This window comes from Zosterops lateralis (genome assembly GCF_965231275.1).
Source record: "Zosterops lateralis genome assembly, chromosome: 15".
In the NCBI taxonomy this organism is placed as follows: Eukaryota; Metazoa; Chordata; class Aves; order Passeriformes; family Zosteropidae; genus Zosterops; species Zosterops lateralis.
In genome coordinates, this window is record NC_139775.1 from 8,863,080 (window position 1) to 8,880,101 (window position 17,022).

At 44.8% G+C, this 17,022-nt stretch overlaps 2 protein-coding genes across 3 annotated transcripts in view; one reads left to right on the forward strand and one right to left on the reverse strand.

The window, feature by feature from the left end:
* ABCC6 (ATP binding cassette subfamily C member 6) overlaps positions 1–8,664 on the forward strand; it is a 22,679-nt gene extending 14,015 nt beyond the window's left edge. The window contains exons 21-31 of one of the 2 annotated variants that reach the window (XM_083872829.1): positions 183–300; positions 929–1,136; positions 1,774–2,084; positions 2,759–2,958; positions 3,065–3,191; positions 3,722–3,823; positions 4,565–4,711; positions 5,135–5,293; positions 5,526–5,692; positions 6,148–6,342; positions 6,850–8,664. In XM_083872829.1, coding sequence (XP_083728955.1) covers positions 183–300; positions 929–1,136; positions 1,774–2,084; positions 2,759–2,958; positions 3,065–3,191; positions 3,722–3,823; positions 4,565–4,711; positions 5,135–5,293; positions 5,526–5,692; positions 6,148–6,342; positions 6,850–6,958 — 1,843 coding nt within the window. In that variant the 3' untranslated portion in view covers positions 6,959–8,664. The remainder of the gene's footprint in view (positions 1–182; positions 301–928; positions 1,137–1,773; positions 2,085–2,758; positions 2,959–3,064; positions 3,192–3,721; positions 3,824–4,564; positions 4,712–5,134; positions 5,294–5,525; positions 5,693–6,147; positions 6,343–6,849) is intronic. The other variant, XM_083872830.1, reaches the window with a different exon arrangement.
* A 674-nt stretch (positions 8,665–9,338) lies between these two features.
* The window catches only part of LOC310915406 (multidrug resistance-associated protein 1), a 47,038-nt gene continuing 39,354 nt past the window's right edge, over positions 9,339–17,022 (reverse strand). Inside the window, exons 27-31 of the mRNA XM_083872276.1 lie at positions 16,048–16,194; positions 14,955–15,113; positions 13,588–13,754; positions 12,809–13,003; positions 9,339–11,740 (exon numbers count right to left, since the gene is read on the reverse strand). Of these exons, the coding sequence (XP_083728402.1) occupies positions 11,632–11,740; positions 12,809–13,003; positions 13,588–13,754; positions 14,955–15,113; positions 16,048–16,194 (777 nt within the window). The 3' untranslated portion in view covers positions 9,339–11,631. The remainder of the gene's footprint in view (positions 11,741–12,808; positions 13,004–13,587; positions 13,755–14,954; positions 15,114–16,047; positions 16,195–17,022) is intronic.

A 17,022-nucleotide genomic window follows, 5' to 3' on the forward strand; every position in this document is an offset into this window, starting at 1 on the left:
CCAGAGTTTAATGGTTTAAGCCTCTGCTCCTCAGAGTTTGACAGAGCCCAGTCCCTGTGACAAACAGGACAATGGCTGGGGTCACTCTGAGGGACCCTGAACACTGCAGCCCTCAAAACAGGCATGGATTTGGGGTGGATGGGTGGCTAAAAATTGAAAGGATTTTTGTTTTCTTCATGAAGTGGTGGTTCAGTAAAATCTGCTGTGGGAAGGGAAACCAGTCCTGTGAGACAAGACTGCCCCAGTGCTGCAGCCACCAGGGGAGCATTAACCAAGGCAGAGACAACTCAGCACGGCAGGGTAAGCACAGCACCTTCCTGCAGGGGCAGGGACACGTTCCATGGGGACAACACACTCATGGCAGGCAGGTCAGCTACCTGCCTCACCTAACCAGAGCCAGGGGAGGCAGCTGAGCTGTACAAGTTTGCCCTATAACTGAGACAAGGACATATTATACTGAGAATAAATGAGAGCAAGAAGTCAGAAACCTCAAAAGAGGTAGTTTTTTCTTTAGAGAACCCCAGCACTCCTGATCAGCACAAGCACCCACACAAGCACCCAGTGTGAATGTGACAGTTCTGTCACACCAACACCACAACAGGAAAACCACTGCCTGACATAAAGGAAGCCTTACATGCACTCCAAAAGTCTCATGAGCCTATTGCATAACATTCATCAGTTGATAATGATCATTCATTAACGATTTCTTTAAGTATGCCTTCATTATTCATCCACGAGGCAAACAAAACAAGAATCAACATGGTTGCTATGGCTGTGACATATAACCCAGAAATGCCATCATAAATCATCCCTTGCTTCAGAGCTGCTTTTTTTTGCTGCTTTTTTTTTTTTTTTTTTTTTTTTTTTTGCTAACCACCTCCATCCTCCCAATCTCTCCTCCTGTTTTTCCCCACTTGCCTGTCTGCAGGTCAGTGCTGGGGTGTATGGAGCCTACCTGAAGGCAGCAGGGCTGGCCCTGTGTGTGTACACTGTCCTGTCCTTCACCTGCCAGCAGGCTGTGGCCTTCTCCAGGGGCTACTGGCTCAGCCTCTGGACAGATGACCCTGTGCACAATGGGACACAGCAGCACACACAGCTCCGAGTTGGAGTCTTCGGGGCTTTAGGAGTGGTTCAAGGTTCGTTTAAGTTGCTCGCCTCATTTTTCTCCGTATTCCTGCCTCCCTTTCTCACATCCAGGATGTTTTCTCAGAATTTAAACAAGTGTATACCCTTGCCTTTCAGCTTCCTGGGCCTTTGGCTCCAACCCTAAACATGGCAAGTGGGAGCTCTTCTCCATGCTGAATGAAATATTGGCTTAGGTCACATAAAAGACAGAGAAGAGAAACTTGTGGCCTTTTAAATTTCTTTATATTTTTCTTTTTAAATACCCACAATTCTTTTAGTTACTCTATCTAAAAAGAAAAAATATCACTGAGCAATTTAACGTAATCCTAGTCAAGCTTATTTTGTGATGAATGAATGAATAATTTGTCCTGCATGTTTAAGTTCCTGAATTCATGCCCCCCCATCAAGCTGGTTTAGGCGGCCTTTGGTCACTCTGTAACTACCCTACAGCAAGGGCACCTTACCCTGCAAGGTTGGTTTAAGGCTTGGTTTAATTCCTGCTAAAGAGAGGCTGAATTCCTGTTGCACCTTCCTGAACTGCACACTGGTGCTGCATTCACAGACCAAGTGGAAATCTCCATCTTGCAAAGGAGAACTCTAAGGTGGGTTCGTTCAGGCCTAGCAATAATAATTTCTTTTCTCTTACAGCCCTTGGCAGGTTTGCCTGCATTGCAGCAGTGCTGCTGGGGGGTGTCCTGGCCTCACACCAGCTCTTCCTGCAGCTGCTGAGCAATGCCATGAGATCCCCAATGCTCTTCTTTGAGCAAACACCTGTTGGACACCTGCTGAACCGCTTCTCCAAGGACATGGATGCTGTTGATTCTGTCATCCCTGACAAGCTGAAGTCTGTGCTGGGATTCTTGTTCAACTTACTGGAGATCTACCTGGTGATTGTGGTGGCTACACCATGGGCAGCAATGGCCATAGTGCCCCTGACTGTTCTGTATGCAGCATTCCAGGTAGGAGCTCACAGATGCACACACAGGAGGGGCTGAAGCAGCACAGCCATGTCCCTGCAGAAAGCCTCCTTCCATTTCTTAAGAGTGAAGGCATGCAGAAATCAGTTTCATCATCTCAAGTTGCATCTGAGCAAGAGTAATGTCCCTTTCCCACATCACTTCCGCCTTCCAAAGCACCCCAGAGCCCTCACAAAGAGGCTTGTGCTTTTCTGATGTCTAAAACAAATCCTACCTAGGGCTATATCCCCCATCTCCATTAGTGTAATCACATAAAGACCAAAAGCATTTTTCCTTTCCTGCAGAATTCCTACACTACATTTTAATATTTCCATGTTTGTCAGCCAAGACTGAGCATTAGGGAAGGGCAAATACATATCTGTTCTCCATCCAGCAAAGGGCTCAGCTGCAGGAGAAACTGAGTGTAGAAGTTCTGTGGCTTCACAGCACCCTGGCTCCTTTGCCCCAACCACAGGCTTATAAATAAATAAAGACAGGACATAACAGAGGTAGGAACATTGCCTTATCTTTTAGGGGCATCTCCACAGCACATAAGGTTTTGTAACAGAGGGTGGTACATACTATTGTACTTGTTGGGCCTCCCCAGACTTCCTGTGGGTGCCTCCACAGAGGCACCAGTCTTCTAATGACTCTCCCTTCCACTCCCCTGGTACCAGCACTTCTATGTCACCACTTCCTGCCAGCTGAGGCGCATGGAGGCTGCCTGCAGGTCACCCATCTACTCCCACATCTCAGAGACCTTCCAAGGCAGCAGTGTGATCCGTGCTCACAGAGACCAGCAGAGGTTCATCTCAAAGAGCAATTTCCTAGTGGATGAGAACCAGCGAATTTGCTTTCCTGGAGCTGTTGCTGACAGGTACAAACCTGCCTAGTAGCTCCACGAGTGTTCTGTGAAGTAATCATGTGTTGGGAGAAAGGGAGAGGTCACCCAGCAACAGCTCTATGCTCCCCTCCTCCTGCAGGTGGCTTGCTACAAATCTGGAGTTCCTGGGCAATGGCATCGTGCTGTTTGCAGCCCTGTTTGCAGCCCTGGGCAGGACACAACTGAGCCCAGGAACTGCTGGCTTCTCCCTTTCCTATGCCCTCCAGGTAACCCAGTGTGGAAATAAAACCATGCTTGCCTTTATCAAAAGCAACTGCATTTTAATGTCTATTATGAACAATTTCTGTGCCTTTCTAGATGCCCTTTCCTACCAAATCCTGCTGTCACTGCTGAAATCCAGAGCATCTGGAGCACATGGCCCTGTAGGGAATGAACCTCATAAACACATGTATGGGCCATCTTCTTCCTCCTGCACCTGAACTTAGATATAAGTCAAAGCAATGCCTGGGCAGCTGAAGCAGAGTCTTCAGCACTTGTCTTACCTGCTTGTAGACTAAGAAATAGCTACCCCATCTTTTAGCACCCAAGTCAGTAGCATTTCTTTCTCTACAAAAAGGCTGAAGGGGCTATGGCAGAACCTGGCTTTCACTTTGGCATTTTAAGGTTTTCTGATGTAGTATGATTTCTCATATAATTAGCTGATGAGGAGATCTTTAGAAATAAACACTAAGACAAAGTACCAGATTACTCCTGGGCTCATTGTATCTGCCCTAATGCTGCTTTTCCAATGTGGCAGATAACTGGTGTTCTGAACTGGATGGTTCGCTCCTGGACAGAAGTAGAGAACAACATTGTTTCTGTGGAGAGAGTGAGAGAATACCAGAGGACTCCTAAGGAGGTAGCTAATCCACTACTGACCTTACTAGAAGGGGCTGAACATCTCTGCAAACTCAATGAGTAACTTTTCTGTTGCACCTCTAGTGCAACAACCTCTAGTTTTCCCCTTCTAAAAGGCCAGTCATGTTTCCTTTAAAGAACTGTATAGCATTTGGGTTTTATCCAACTGACTAGGCTTGTTTTATAACCTCTGATCATTATTTCCTTAAGACAGTTAGGGATTGGATTGCCATTAAAATAGCTTCACTTGTTAACACTCATGGAATGAGGCATTTCCTGCCCATATTTGGAGTATTTATTATGTGACTTCTGAAGCAACTCTCTGGTAACTAATGGCTCCTAGATAGCCTTATAGCTGCTAAAGTCTACAGTGCAGTAATTTTTGTTCTGTAATCATTAAAATTATATCTCCATATGCTGCCCTGAGAGAGGAGGCTTTCATAGTCCTGTTTATAGGGGCATATAATTTTTTTTTATTGAACCACTCAATGTCAGAACTCTGACATGCAAGCAACGTTCATCCCCATTTTCAGTAAAGAAAATCTGACCAGCATCTTTGGATAAAGTAGAAAGCCAACATTTGCAGTATTAAAGTTAGAGTCCTTTTTCTGGTTTGGAAACAGCAAATAGATTGGGGGGCAGTTGGTACAGGTGTCTTCATGAACTTCCCATTCCACTATTGCCACTTGATTGGGTAATTTAAATCAGCCTTTGACGCTGCTGTTTGCTTCCATCTCTTCAGGCACCCTGGACTTTGAATGGCAAACTTCAAGGGCAAGTTTGGCCCACTGAGGGAAGGATTGAATTCAGAAACTACAGCCTGTGCTACAGGCCGGGTTTGGAGTTAGCACTGAGGCGTGTCAGTGTGACCATCAACGGGCACGAGAAGGTAAAAACCCACTCCTTTAGCAGTGTGAGCAGGGCTGGGCACTGACCAGACCCAGGGGACACAGCCCCTGCCTGCACACAGCAACAGCAGGAGCCCATCTCCCACACTGCACACCTTGTCCAGCTTATTACAGCAAAAGAATTCCACTTTTTCAGTCTAGTTCCACATCAAGGCCCTGTTTGAACTGCTAGATCTTGTAATTATTGTTCCCATCAAAGGCTTTTGTGGTTCCTTTTCATACAAAACAATTGCAAACTATAAATGCTTCCATTTAAGAAAGTGTTGCCAGACTGTGAATCACAAATAGCCCTAAAGATCTGTTTCTCATCAAAAGGCCAAGAGGAACTACATGATATGTTTGTCCAGCTGTGAGAAAGAAAACAATCAACATCAAAACCAAAGTCCTTCCATTGCACTTTACAGATTGGCATAACTGGCAGAACAGGAGCTGGGAAATCCAGCCTTGCAGTGGGGCTGCTGCGACTGGTGGAGGCTGCAGAAGGAGCCATCCTAATTGATGGACAGGATATTGCCCAGCTAGGGCTCCACGACCTCAGAAACAAGATCACTGTCATTCCCCAGGTATGAAACTCATTTCTGAAATCCTTGGGTGTCTTGAACACCTGGGAAGGGTTTATAAAGATGCTGTGAGAGGAGGGACATTCAGCAGTTTCCAAGTTGGAAATAACCTCTATGCCATGTTCATCTGCCATTCAGTATAACATTAGTCACAGACTGTCACCCAGCAGGCAGGACCCAAGAGCTCATTTTTATAATTAATTTCAGGAGTTGTTTGTACTGTCTCTGTGCTCAGGATCCAGTTTTGTTTTCTGGCTCCCTAAGAATGAATCTGGACCCCTTAAACCAATACACTGATGCAGACATCTGGACAGCTTTGGAACTGACTCAGCTCAAGAACTTTGTTGCAGATTTGCCAGAGCAACTGGAATATAAGTGCACTGACCAAGGGGAAAACCTAAGGTACCTTTATCTGCAGAAAGACAGTGGCAGGGCAGTGTCAGCCCTCGGGCTAGGAGAACAGAGCTGCTTGGATAAGGAGGGTAATTCCTTAAAAAAACCCCAAACTTTAATGATGTCCAGACTGCAAATTGCTGCATTACTGTCCTGTTCAGCAGCATGACATCAAATCATAAGACACTAAGGAAGACCTTTCAGACTTAAATCAGTGGTGGTTTGCATTTGTTTAGTACTTAAACCCCTGCAGTCTGTTCCAAGTGCAGTTCTTCTGGGTGCCATAGCAATATCTTCCCTCCCTTCCTTAGGCTGTTTCATGCAGTGCCACCAGCCTCAATCACCCTTGCAGAGAAAGGGAACAATCACTTTTTCATTATTGATTTCAAATGTATCATCTATTGTGACTCCAAGGAAAAGTGACTACTGGCCTCATTTTACCATCCCTCTTCCTACCTTTGCAGCACTGGTCAGAAACAGCTGCTTTGCCTGGCCAGAGCACTCCTGCAGAAAGCCAAAATCCTCATTCTGGATGAGGCCACAGCAGCAGTGGATCTAGAAACTGATGCCCAGATTCAGTCCATGCTGAGGACTCAGTTCAGAGACAGCACCGTGTTAACAATCGCCCACCGGGTAAACACCATCCTGGACTGTGACAGGTAAAGACATTCCTGAGCAGACTGACACACCACCCTGGTGGTGAACAGCAATTTCATTTCTGTCCTTGTTGTGTTTAAACCTCTGAGCTTTAGGGTTTGGAGGATCTCTCTTAAAGCAGCAGGGCACCAACAGGTTAATCAGATATCTTTCACTCCCACACAATGCCTTCCCTGCTGTGTCACAGCCCTCTCCCCGCCTCTGACAGCAAAACCATGACTATAGCTCCTTGCATCACCTCAGAGTTGGGAAACTAAAATACCCACTACCTGATCACAAACCTCACTCCAGTCTCAGCTGCCAAAAACCTCTCCTCCCAAACCCAGCACTTGAACAGTCACTACTCAGAAACCCTTTCTATCTCAACACTGTTTCCCAGCTGAAAAGCTGTTGGAAAGCTTGGCTGAATAACCAAGTACTGAAAATTATTTTAAAACTAAGTAGAAATTACCACATTTATTATAGGTGCTGGTGTATCGCCAAACTTATACTTCTTTTAATGTTCACAGGATTTTAGTCTTGGAAAATGGCCGGATAGCAGAATTTGATACTCCAGAACATTTAATAGCTCAGAAGGGACTATTCTACAGACTGATGGAAGAATCAGGCCTTGCATGACTCACTCATGGAGTACCCCACAGCACCATCACCATCAGGAGTGATTGACCTCATAATTGAGTTATTTCAGTTTTTCTCTAAAATGTCTGACACTCAACCAAAGCTTGTTTGAGCCAGAACTGCAGTGAGTAGATGGAAAGGGGTAACTTGGGACACACATTATTTCCATAGGAAACTCAGCAGTTCCACTTTCATTATGTTTCCAGATACCAAAACCTCACTTGATTGCTGAAAATGAACCCGTCAGGACTTAAATACTTTTCTGGTATAAAAGCAAACAAGCCAAAAGAGAAAGACCACAGCATTCCCAATTTATACTGTAAATAGAGCCCAAATACCCATCATACTTCAAGATTACACAGATTATTTTTAAAAGCAAAGATTTTATGGAGAGCAAGGAAGAATTTAACTGGTAGCAAGGAAACTTAAGCTGTTTTCAGTTGATCCTAAGGTGCAGGCAGAACAAATGTTGTATTTTGTCAGTACCTTAAGGACTGCTCACCCAAGTGCTGTCCTTACACAGCTGTGGACTCCAAGGCAGCAGCTGGAGCTCATCATCCAAAGTGCACAAACACTGGGGGAGGAGGGAAGAGGAGGCGGGATGCCACTTAGCAGGAGAGCACAGGCTGCTGTTGTCACAGCTGGGGATCAGATCCATCCCTCCCTCTGCAGGAGCAGGGCCAGCTCCAGCAGGGGCTCAGCAGTGCAGGGCAGAACGTGGCTGGGAGTGGCAGCAGAGCATCCATCACTCCTTCCACCCAGGGCTTGAAGCCTTCCCACTGCCAAGTGGCAGGTGCTCACAGCAGGGCATGTCCAAACATTGACAACAACATTTCCAAATTGAATTTGGTCACGAGGAGATGGCCTGGTTGGAAGTGCCCTCCTCCCTGACCCCTGCAGCCCGTGAGGAAAGCAGCAGGATCTCACCTGTTGACCTGATGGTTCATTCCTGGTTTTCTTCTTGAGTGCAGGTTGACTCCTGCATGTGCCACTCTGGTGCTGCAGAGCCTCTGGCATGGTCACCTGTCAGATGTTGCTTGGACAAACCAAAACAGAAGCAAAAGCTTCCTGGGCTTCCCACAGTGTCTGTGGCCAGAGCTGTCCCCAAGTCTCTCCTCAGGAACCACAGGATGACAGTGTGAGAGACAAATACACACAGTGAGATACTGCTCTTTACTGTGACTTTTGTTAAACCACCCCCTTTTTCTAGAGAGCTGAAATAAAAATAGAATTAACTGTTGAAATGGGTCTCTGCAGTAAACTAAAGCAAATACAACACAGAAAGGGGCAAGGGGGAGGGAATGGGAGAGTTCCAGTTGCAAAAATCAACCCAGACTGGCAAAACCCAGCAGTTCATTCTCCAAGAGCTGCTCAGTGTCTTCTGCACCCAAGTCAAGAACAGTTTCTGCTGGACAAGTGCCTAGGATATCGAGTCCAGTGCCTGCTGCCACACTGGTGCTCAGGTACCAGGAAAGAATTTTTTTCTCTCTCCAAATCTCATACTTAAAGGCACAGACAACAATTCCAAAACCAGATACGAGTTATGAGTGGTCCACAAAGGTTTTTCAATGGATCTCAAAAACAGGAGCATTTAGAAATACTGAGATAAAAGTTAGGTGTTTTTCCTTTTTAACTTAGGCCAAAGAGGAACAGAATTGCCCATGTTGCTAGGTAATTCTGAAACATCTTTTAGCATTCTGTAATCTCCAATATAAACATCTTCAAATGCTCCTTTTCCTAAGTTGGTAACGAGGAGGGAAGGCAACAGGAGACAACAATGAAAACACAGTGTTGCACTGGTGACCTTTGAAAGAGCACATTTTTGCTGTCAGCTAATCCAAACTAAGAGCAAGCAAAAATACCATCGGCTTTCACACATCAAGTTGTGCTGAAAAGGCAAAAGAAAAGCAATTCCCAAAATTACGTATGAAAAACCTGCCACGTTTCAGATGTGCTGGAGTCCTCAGGGATATGTCCAAGTACTGTGATGAATCTGGAGCTCAAGTCTCACAGATGTTATCTGGAAGTTGGTTGAAGGAAAATATATAAAGGAGTTAACACCATGTAGGAGAGAAATGCTACCTTAAAAAAATCCTTGTCCCAGGATTCCAAGTTAAGGCAATACTGAAACTGCTAAAGCCAGAAAATAAATCGAAGGTGTCATGCATTGATTTACACCAAGTTCATGCCAAACATGTACTGTGCAAGTGGCACTCCCAGTCCCCAGATGGTCACAAGATGCATAGGAATGCCAGAATGTTAAAGGTGTCAGTGACCCAAAGCACAGTTGTTCCTGTGCCACAGTTCTTCCTGTTGTCACACCACAAAAGGATCTTCATGTGGGTCAGGACTGGGAACACTTCGAGAAGTAGCTCTCTTAACACACATGAAATAGGGTGGTTGTTGCACGTCTCCTAAAAATTCTGAGCTGTTTTTTTTGGCAGAATCGGCTTTTCCCGATGTAAGAATTCTTCCATGTTGCAGCAAATAATGTCAGCCAAGACACATCAATGTGCACTGGAATCAGATACAGGTGATTCAGCTGTACAGCAGCTCCTCTCCCTGTTCCTTGCCAGGGCTCTCCTAGGATGGGCTGGAAGGGAAGGATCACAAAGTGTTCCTGGAGGGTCCCAAGCAGGAAAGGTGTCTCAGTGGTATTCACAGTTCCTCCCCTGGGTCTCTGCAGGGGGCTCCATCACCACCTCAATGTACATCACCAGCCACAGCCCTTACCCACAGACCCCCTGCCCTGCCTTGTGCTCTGTTCCTATAAACCATGTGCTCCAAGCATTCTCCACCCTTCTGTCCATCACAGTGCTGCACAAGTGTGTGGGGATTTGAAAACCTAAAACTCACAGCTCATCCCCAAATTCCCCAACCAGCTCCTGCTCATTCCATTTCCATAGGGAAAATTCACACCAAGCTCAGGAGATGTGGCAGACCCAGAACATGGACACCACTGGGGTGACAAAGGTCCACAGCACTGTGACTCCTGCTCTGCTGATCCATCACTATGACCTGGTCTCTCAGCAAACCACAAAACAATCCTACCACAGCACAGTTATCTACAATCATGGCTTCTTACCCACCACCATAACAACCCCTTGGATTATCAGGCCAAGCAGAATGATTTCTCTAAGCAGGACCAACAATTTCTATTTTCAAGGCAAAAAGCTGAACTGACAAAGCAAACGCTTTGTCAAACACAAGGCAAGAAATAACACGTTTTCTTTTAAACGATTTTTTACTGCAAGTTCTTTGCAAATATTTGCATTGTCATTACAAAAAATACCAAAGAAATTTTCAGTCTATTCAATTTCAGAGAGTCATAATTTACAAAAAAATAAATAGCTTTACTCTAAGGACAATTGTCTAGTATTAAGGTCAGCAATATCAATCACAGAAGTCCACATTCTCAGTGCTGAGTATTTGGATCCATCTGACTTAGTTTACTTTCTTCCAGCATTTTCCTTTAAAATAAGACTAATCAGAACATTAGAAAAGTAACTTTTTTCTTACCACAAAAAGATGAAAATTCAACATGGATCTTGAAAACCAGACTCTGTTGCCATTTTAAGTGTTAGACCCTTCCAACACACAACCTTAAAAACACTAATTTATTTTTTTTTAAACAACTGTAACAGAACATTTTCCCACAAAATTTAAGAGTCAACAGCAGCAGCACGAAGGGCATGTTTCTTGGATATAAGGCTAATGGTCCTTGATGTGGCAGAGCTGCTATGAAAGCACAGAACTGCCAAAGCCAAGGGTGCTACAATCAACGTCACCCTGAGCCTGCAGCCCCTGCTCAGGCGAATCCTCACTGCTCAGCCTCGTCCCCACAGGTGTCACCAGCCCCTGAGTGAGCTGGGTGTAACACCAGGGACTGCACACAGCAACGCACCAACTGCTGCACAATTTGGTTCTGGAGTGATTGTCATCCTAGACATGCTTAAATACTGCTTGGAAGTTGACTGTGCCTTTTCACATCAGTGCTACTGATGTGACAGTGGACTTGCTGCTCTACGCTGTAAACACGTGAAACCTTGAGGACAATGCATAAAGCATTAACCAGGTACAGTAAATGCCATCATGAGGAAAGTCTGGCACATATTTTATTTCACGAGAAGAAAAAAATCTTTGGACTATAGTACTATATGCCACAAAATGTTCCAAGTGCATCCCACAATAGATGGCTCATGAAATGAGGAATCCGCAAACAAGCAAGTAATTTTTGCAAAAATGTTTTAAATAAAAAAGAAAAAAAAAAGGGGGGGGAGAGAACTTCAGAACATAAGAGCAGGTGAGAAGAAAAAGCTTTTTCTGAACTCCTCTGATTAATCACTCTGCCATACATTTGAGTGTAAAATGACAGATTTCAGGCAAAAAATAGGAGTCTCTGAAGTGTCTTGCACAATGTATGAGCTTCTCCTAAAGGTGGCTAAAATCAATACTAAGGAGAAATAAAAAAAAAAAAAAATTTAAAAAAAAAAAAAAAAAAAAAATTAAAAAAAAAAAAAAATTGCATCTTTCTGTTACTTCCATTGCCATGCTCTGGCTAACTTCACTGTGTCTGAAACTCAGCTGTGTGGTTCAGTCCAGCTCAGGGGAAGTTACAGTTCTCCAAATGTACCACCTCTCTCTTCCCCACAGTAAACAGCCAAGTTCAGATGCTACACCAAGCCTGAATCTTTGGCCATGCTATAGAAAATGCCTTTTTCCTGAAGTAGTTGGTCTGGGGTGCCACACTCCACCACTTCTCCTCTCTCCAGGACTAAAACTCTGTAAAACAAGGAGATAAAAAAAAAGAAAATGGTCACAAGAAGATCCAGAAAGTCAGTGAACATGGATATATGTGTACAGACAGAGACTGCAGCCATTATCTGCAAGTGAAGACAGTGCTGACTGTGTGAACAGGCTGAGGTTCTCACTGTGCTTCCCCACCTCTCTGCAGATGGTCTGTGTGGTGCATTGTTTGTACAGCACATGGTTACCCAGCCATCTGCACACACAGCAGATCCATCTCCTCCTGCAGAGGAGACTCTGGACTGTGCTCTGAACCAGCCAGAAGTGAGCTGGCAGCACTTCTTGTCAAGGTGTGTGAGGACCTGTAAAACCCTGCAAGAGCTGGGACAACCTTCCCTTAACACCTCTCCACACCAACTGCTGTTACACAGCTCCTGTGGCAAACACAAACACACAACTGGCACAGGGAAGTCCACCAAGTCAGTGTTCAGCTCACTGCTAAAACACTGTTCCAGCTCCCCACAGGCATGGCAAGGCACTGCAGAGATCGTCACCAAGCCCCAGGCAGGGGCTGCTGCCTGGTGTCACCACTGCCACGGCTGAGTTGGGTGTTCCCCTGCCACTACTGACAGCACAAACAGGGCTACAAAAGTACATTGAAATCCTACCACTGGTCACTTGGCCATTCTGTGATGAAAGGGACAAGAGAGTCTAAAACTGAAATGTAAGACAACTTGGCCCTCAACCACACCTTAGCATGGCAGCTGAGCATGAGGGAGGCTGTATGGAAGGGATGGAAAGTGAAACACCAAATAAACTTCAGAGCACAGGATCTGCCCCTTTGGACTCCCTATGCTGTCTGTGCCTAAATTAGGGCAAGACCCAGGAACAGACTCCTGTCCTTGCCTCTCTCCCGTTCCCAGTTTGCCCAGGCAGGAACAGCACACCAGAAGTGTGACAGAGGGACAAGAGGAGCTCCCCGGGCTAAGACACATACAGCCTACCCCTCAAACCAGGAAACATCCAACTAACACAAGGATTCCCATTTGAGTGGAGCACAGTGCTGGCCACACAGTCAGCAAGGTAAAAGCAGCATCACTTTACCTCGTATAGTCCATGATGGTGTTCAGACGATGTGCTATAGTTAATACAGTACATTCTTCAAATTGAGATCTTATAGTTGACTGGATGAGCTTATCTGTTTCAAGATCAACAGCAGCTGTGGCTTCATCCAGAACCAGGATTTTGGACTTCCTGAGCAGAGCTCGTGCCAGGCACACCAGCTGGCGCTGTCCCACACTGCACAGATGGGATGGGAGGGTGGGGAGAAAAGTCAGAATCAGTTTAGAGCATTTATTAGTATTCCTTTTGAAACCTGGCAATTCCTTGTTCTAAACATAAGGTGGGTCTTACTATTTCCCTGCAGAATGTCTAACAGCATCTGAAACTACATCCCCCTCAAATCCTGGCAATGTAGTAACAGAATACAAGTGGTTTCAGCATAACTGCATCAGGCTGATTCACAGAATTAATGCAGTGTTGAGGACTGGACTTTAAATGGTTTCTACAAATTGAATATATAAAACCCTGATAAGGCGGAAAAAGCAAGTGAACAGCTTCCTTAGAATAACTGCTGCTGCTTAAATGCTTTCCAAGGCTGCCCAAGCTGGCAAATCTCCCAGCATTCAACCTATTTCTTAAATTATTTCAAATTCCCAAACTCAAGAGCTGAAAACATGTTGAATAAAACCTAGTTGGTTGATTGCCTGGTCAGCATAGAGAATTCTCCAGCTGCCTCCCCAGATTCTCATAGGGGGCTGGGGCCTTAGAACTTTCACAAGCACACTCACAATTCAGTCCAGCACACACTTTCTTTGACCCACCTGAGGTTCTCACCACCCTCAGCACACTCATGATTCAGTTTATCAGGAAGGGATGATACAAAGTTCTTCAGATGAGCCAATTCCAAAGATCTCCAAATGTCTTCATCCGAGTGTTGGTCAAAAGGATCCAGGTTCATTCGCAAAGAGCCAGAAAACAATACTGGATCCTGGTCATGGAGAGAGGTAATTCACAATGTACACAAAACGTGGCATGTGCTGCAAAAATACTTCTTAGATAACAAAGGGAAACAACATGTACAGATGCAGTTGCAAGCAAGCTAATATACTGAATTTAGGAGTGAGGGCTCGTTTTTTTTCCAATAAAAAGTTATTCTCCCTCACTCTTATTCCTTACTCTTCATGGAGGCCTGACCTCTTCCCTGTGCAGATTCTTGCAGTCCAAACCTTTCCATTAGTCAGTAACTTGTGAATTCAGGGAAAAAACCCAACAAAACAAACAAACCAAAACACCCAAACCCCAGCCAACTTTCTTTTTACTGGACCTCTAGCCTAAAAAAGAGGCCCTCCCTGCTCAACCTTCTGTCAGCAGAGGCTACCAGATCAACTTTTCACTTCTTAGGGAATTAACCATCTGTGAATATTTCCAAGCTCTTCAGCTACAGTATGAATGAAATTACTCCTTTTTTTTTCCTCAGACAGTAAGAAATACTACTTTGGAAATACCGATGCAAAACAATCAAAAGGAGAAAGCAAAGTGCCCCCCCAGATTTCTTAAAGAGGTGTTGTAGAAAACCTTTTATAGTGAGCTCACTTGTTTTTGACAGTGTGCTGCAATGTTAATTCAAAACAACGTATTTTATAGTCTTACTTTGAATCAGAACAGGCAATAAAGGGTAGATGGTAAGAACAAAACCACTTGAAACTAAATCCAATGCTCAGAAAGCTGTATTTCCAAATACTTGGGACTATCAAACCCACAGCTGCTGGGCTAGACTGGGATGGTTATGTGCAGGTTTCCATGCAAGAACAGCAGTGATAGCACACACTGTGCCCAGTTCACAAAGGGATCCCAAGCAGGTGTTCAGCTGAGATCAGTCCTTCCCACTGAGACTGAGCTGTCTGTAGTATGCAAGTGATCAGCTCCTGAATCCAGAGGCCAAGGTTTTGCTTCCACAACATGGCTCAGCCACAGCCAAGTTCCTACTTGTTACCTGGCACAGGCAAACTGAAACCAGCCTAGGGAAAAAAAGCTCGGCTTCAAGTCCATGAAAGAGCAAGCTGAAGTGACTGAACTTCATAGCACAGATCAGAGGAGGAATAACAATTTTCTCCTCGGTACTTTATGGAAAGAGCACTGAAGTGCAAAGAGCAAAGGAGTTGTGGGAGTGGTAGGATTTTGCACCTACCTGAGGGATGATGGTGATCTTGAACCGCAAGTCATGGAGCCCGATCTTTGCAATATTAATCCCATCAATAATAATTTCACCTTCAGCTGCTTCATTAATCCGAAACAAACCCAAAGTAAGTGAGGATTTTCCAGCTCCTGTTCTTCCAACTATTCCAATCTGTTGGGAAGAAATACAAGAACAAGTTATTCCATGCAAGAGCTAAAGCATTTCCAAGCATTTCTGCCTGAAACCTCCACATTGTCGTACTTTTGTGGTTATCCAGACACCAAAAGCATTCAGTTTCACACTATGTTTTACTTCCCAGTTAGACTGAAGTCTCAATCAATACTTTTCAAATATAAAAGATTGATACTTTGGTTGGCTGACACACCTCTTGCCATCTGCCCATTCTAACCACTTGAAGTAGCATTCTGCCCATATTTGCAGGTACAAAGTGTGCACTCAGGAGAAAACAAATGCTCAGTTGGCTACCACAAACAAGGAAGCTGGACAGTAAATCTGTCATAGCTACCTTTTAAGCTGCTGTGCAAGATCACACTATTAAGACACATCAGAGAATCCACACAGGACTGGGGTGGGACATGTGTGAGTGCATGGGCAAGGACGCAGGAAGAGAAACACACAGATCAGCTTGGCCAGATCCAGAGAATCTGCTCTGAATTCCCATTTTTTTCTGCAGTTTTGTCTTGCAGCTTCTGCTCACTAGATGAGGCTTCCCCCCTCTACTGTAGGCTATTTTCCTGAGATTATAATTAACTTAATCTCTCTGCAACCTACTCTTTGCTTATGGCAAACAAATTAGCAAAATTCCCTGGGAAGGGGAGACAAGACAGGATAAACCTCACCTCCCAGTGAAACCAGGCCAAATGATACTTGGCAGCTCCAGAGAACAGTGTCTCTTTATCCATGATGCAGAACACACCTTGCAAAGGCTGAGAGCCCACAACATCTGCAGTTACAAGGCTGATTCCACACAAGTTTTTCTAGTTCTTAAGAACCCCAGACACGTAACAGTACAGGATTAAACCTCTCTTGTGCTTATGCAGGCAGGCCTGTCAGCTCAACACTCCACTATGAATTCAGCCCTTACCTTTTCACCCCCATTGATGGTAACATTGATGTTTTTCAGAACCAGGTCCAAGTCCTCGCGGTAGCGCAAACCGTAACCTCGGAACTCCACCTTCCCCTCCTCGGGCCAGCTGCTGGCTGGGGCTGTTTGCTCAATGCTCCACTCAGCCTGAAAGAGCCACACAAACACCTCTGATCAGCTCCTGCTTCAACAAACATGGGCTCAGAGGACCTAGGTTACAGTTAAGAAAAATCCTTCTTAGGGGATAATCTGCACAAGGAACTGTGATGAGAGGAGAGGGAGAGAGTTGTTTCAAGACTGATGAAATAATGAGGAGCCAAGGGCTTGGCTATCTCAAGTCCCACTTGCTGGATGAACTTTCCTCTTGCCAATGGCAGAACCATGCAGGCAGAACACATTCAGACAACTGTCTGTACACCCCACCATGGCAGGGAAACTCTGGGGCAGCCACACATGCAATTAGAAGCAGTATAGCTGAGACTGTGTGCTAAAATATTAATAAGCTGGTAAAAAGCTGCTGCCTCAGCCTCCCATAGAGGTGAGAAAGGAAAGAACACACCCCACTGCATTCACTGCCACTGCCAAATAAAAAGACTTTTACATGTATAAACACTGGTCTGCTACCAGAACTTAAGAAAAAATTCTAGGAAGGATCTTCATAATGTTTGTTTGCAAAAGCAGTGACCCAGGTCAGGTTCAAGTGACAGGCAAGGCAAAGAGAAGACCCAGGAAACTTCGTATCCATAAAGGGAACAACTGCACATTAAATTAGTTATGTGATTTGAATCAAAACAAAAAAATTAAAAATCTTTTTATTCCCCATACTGAGTGCAAAAAGAGAAACAACTAAAAACACCACGTTTAAAGTCTTAGGAAACCAAAACATTTGTGCTGCCCTACTGCTCAGCCTTGAACATAAGAGTACATTTCCTAAATAGCACTGTGTAAATACCAGTGGATACACCACAGAAGCAC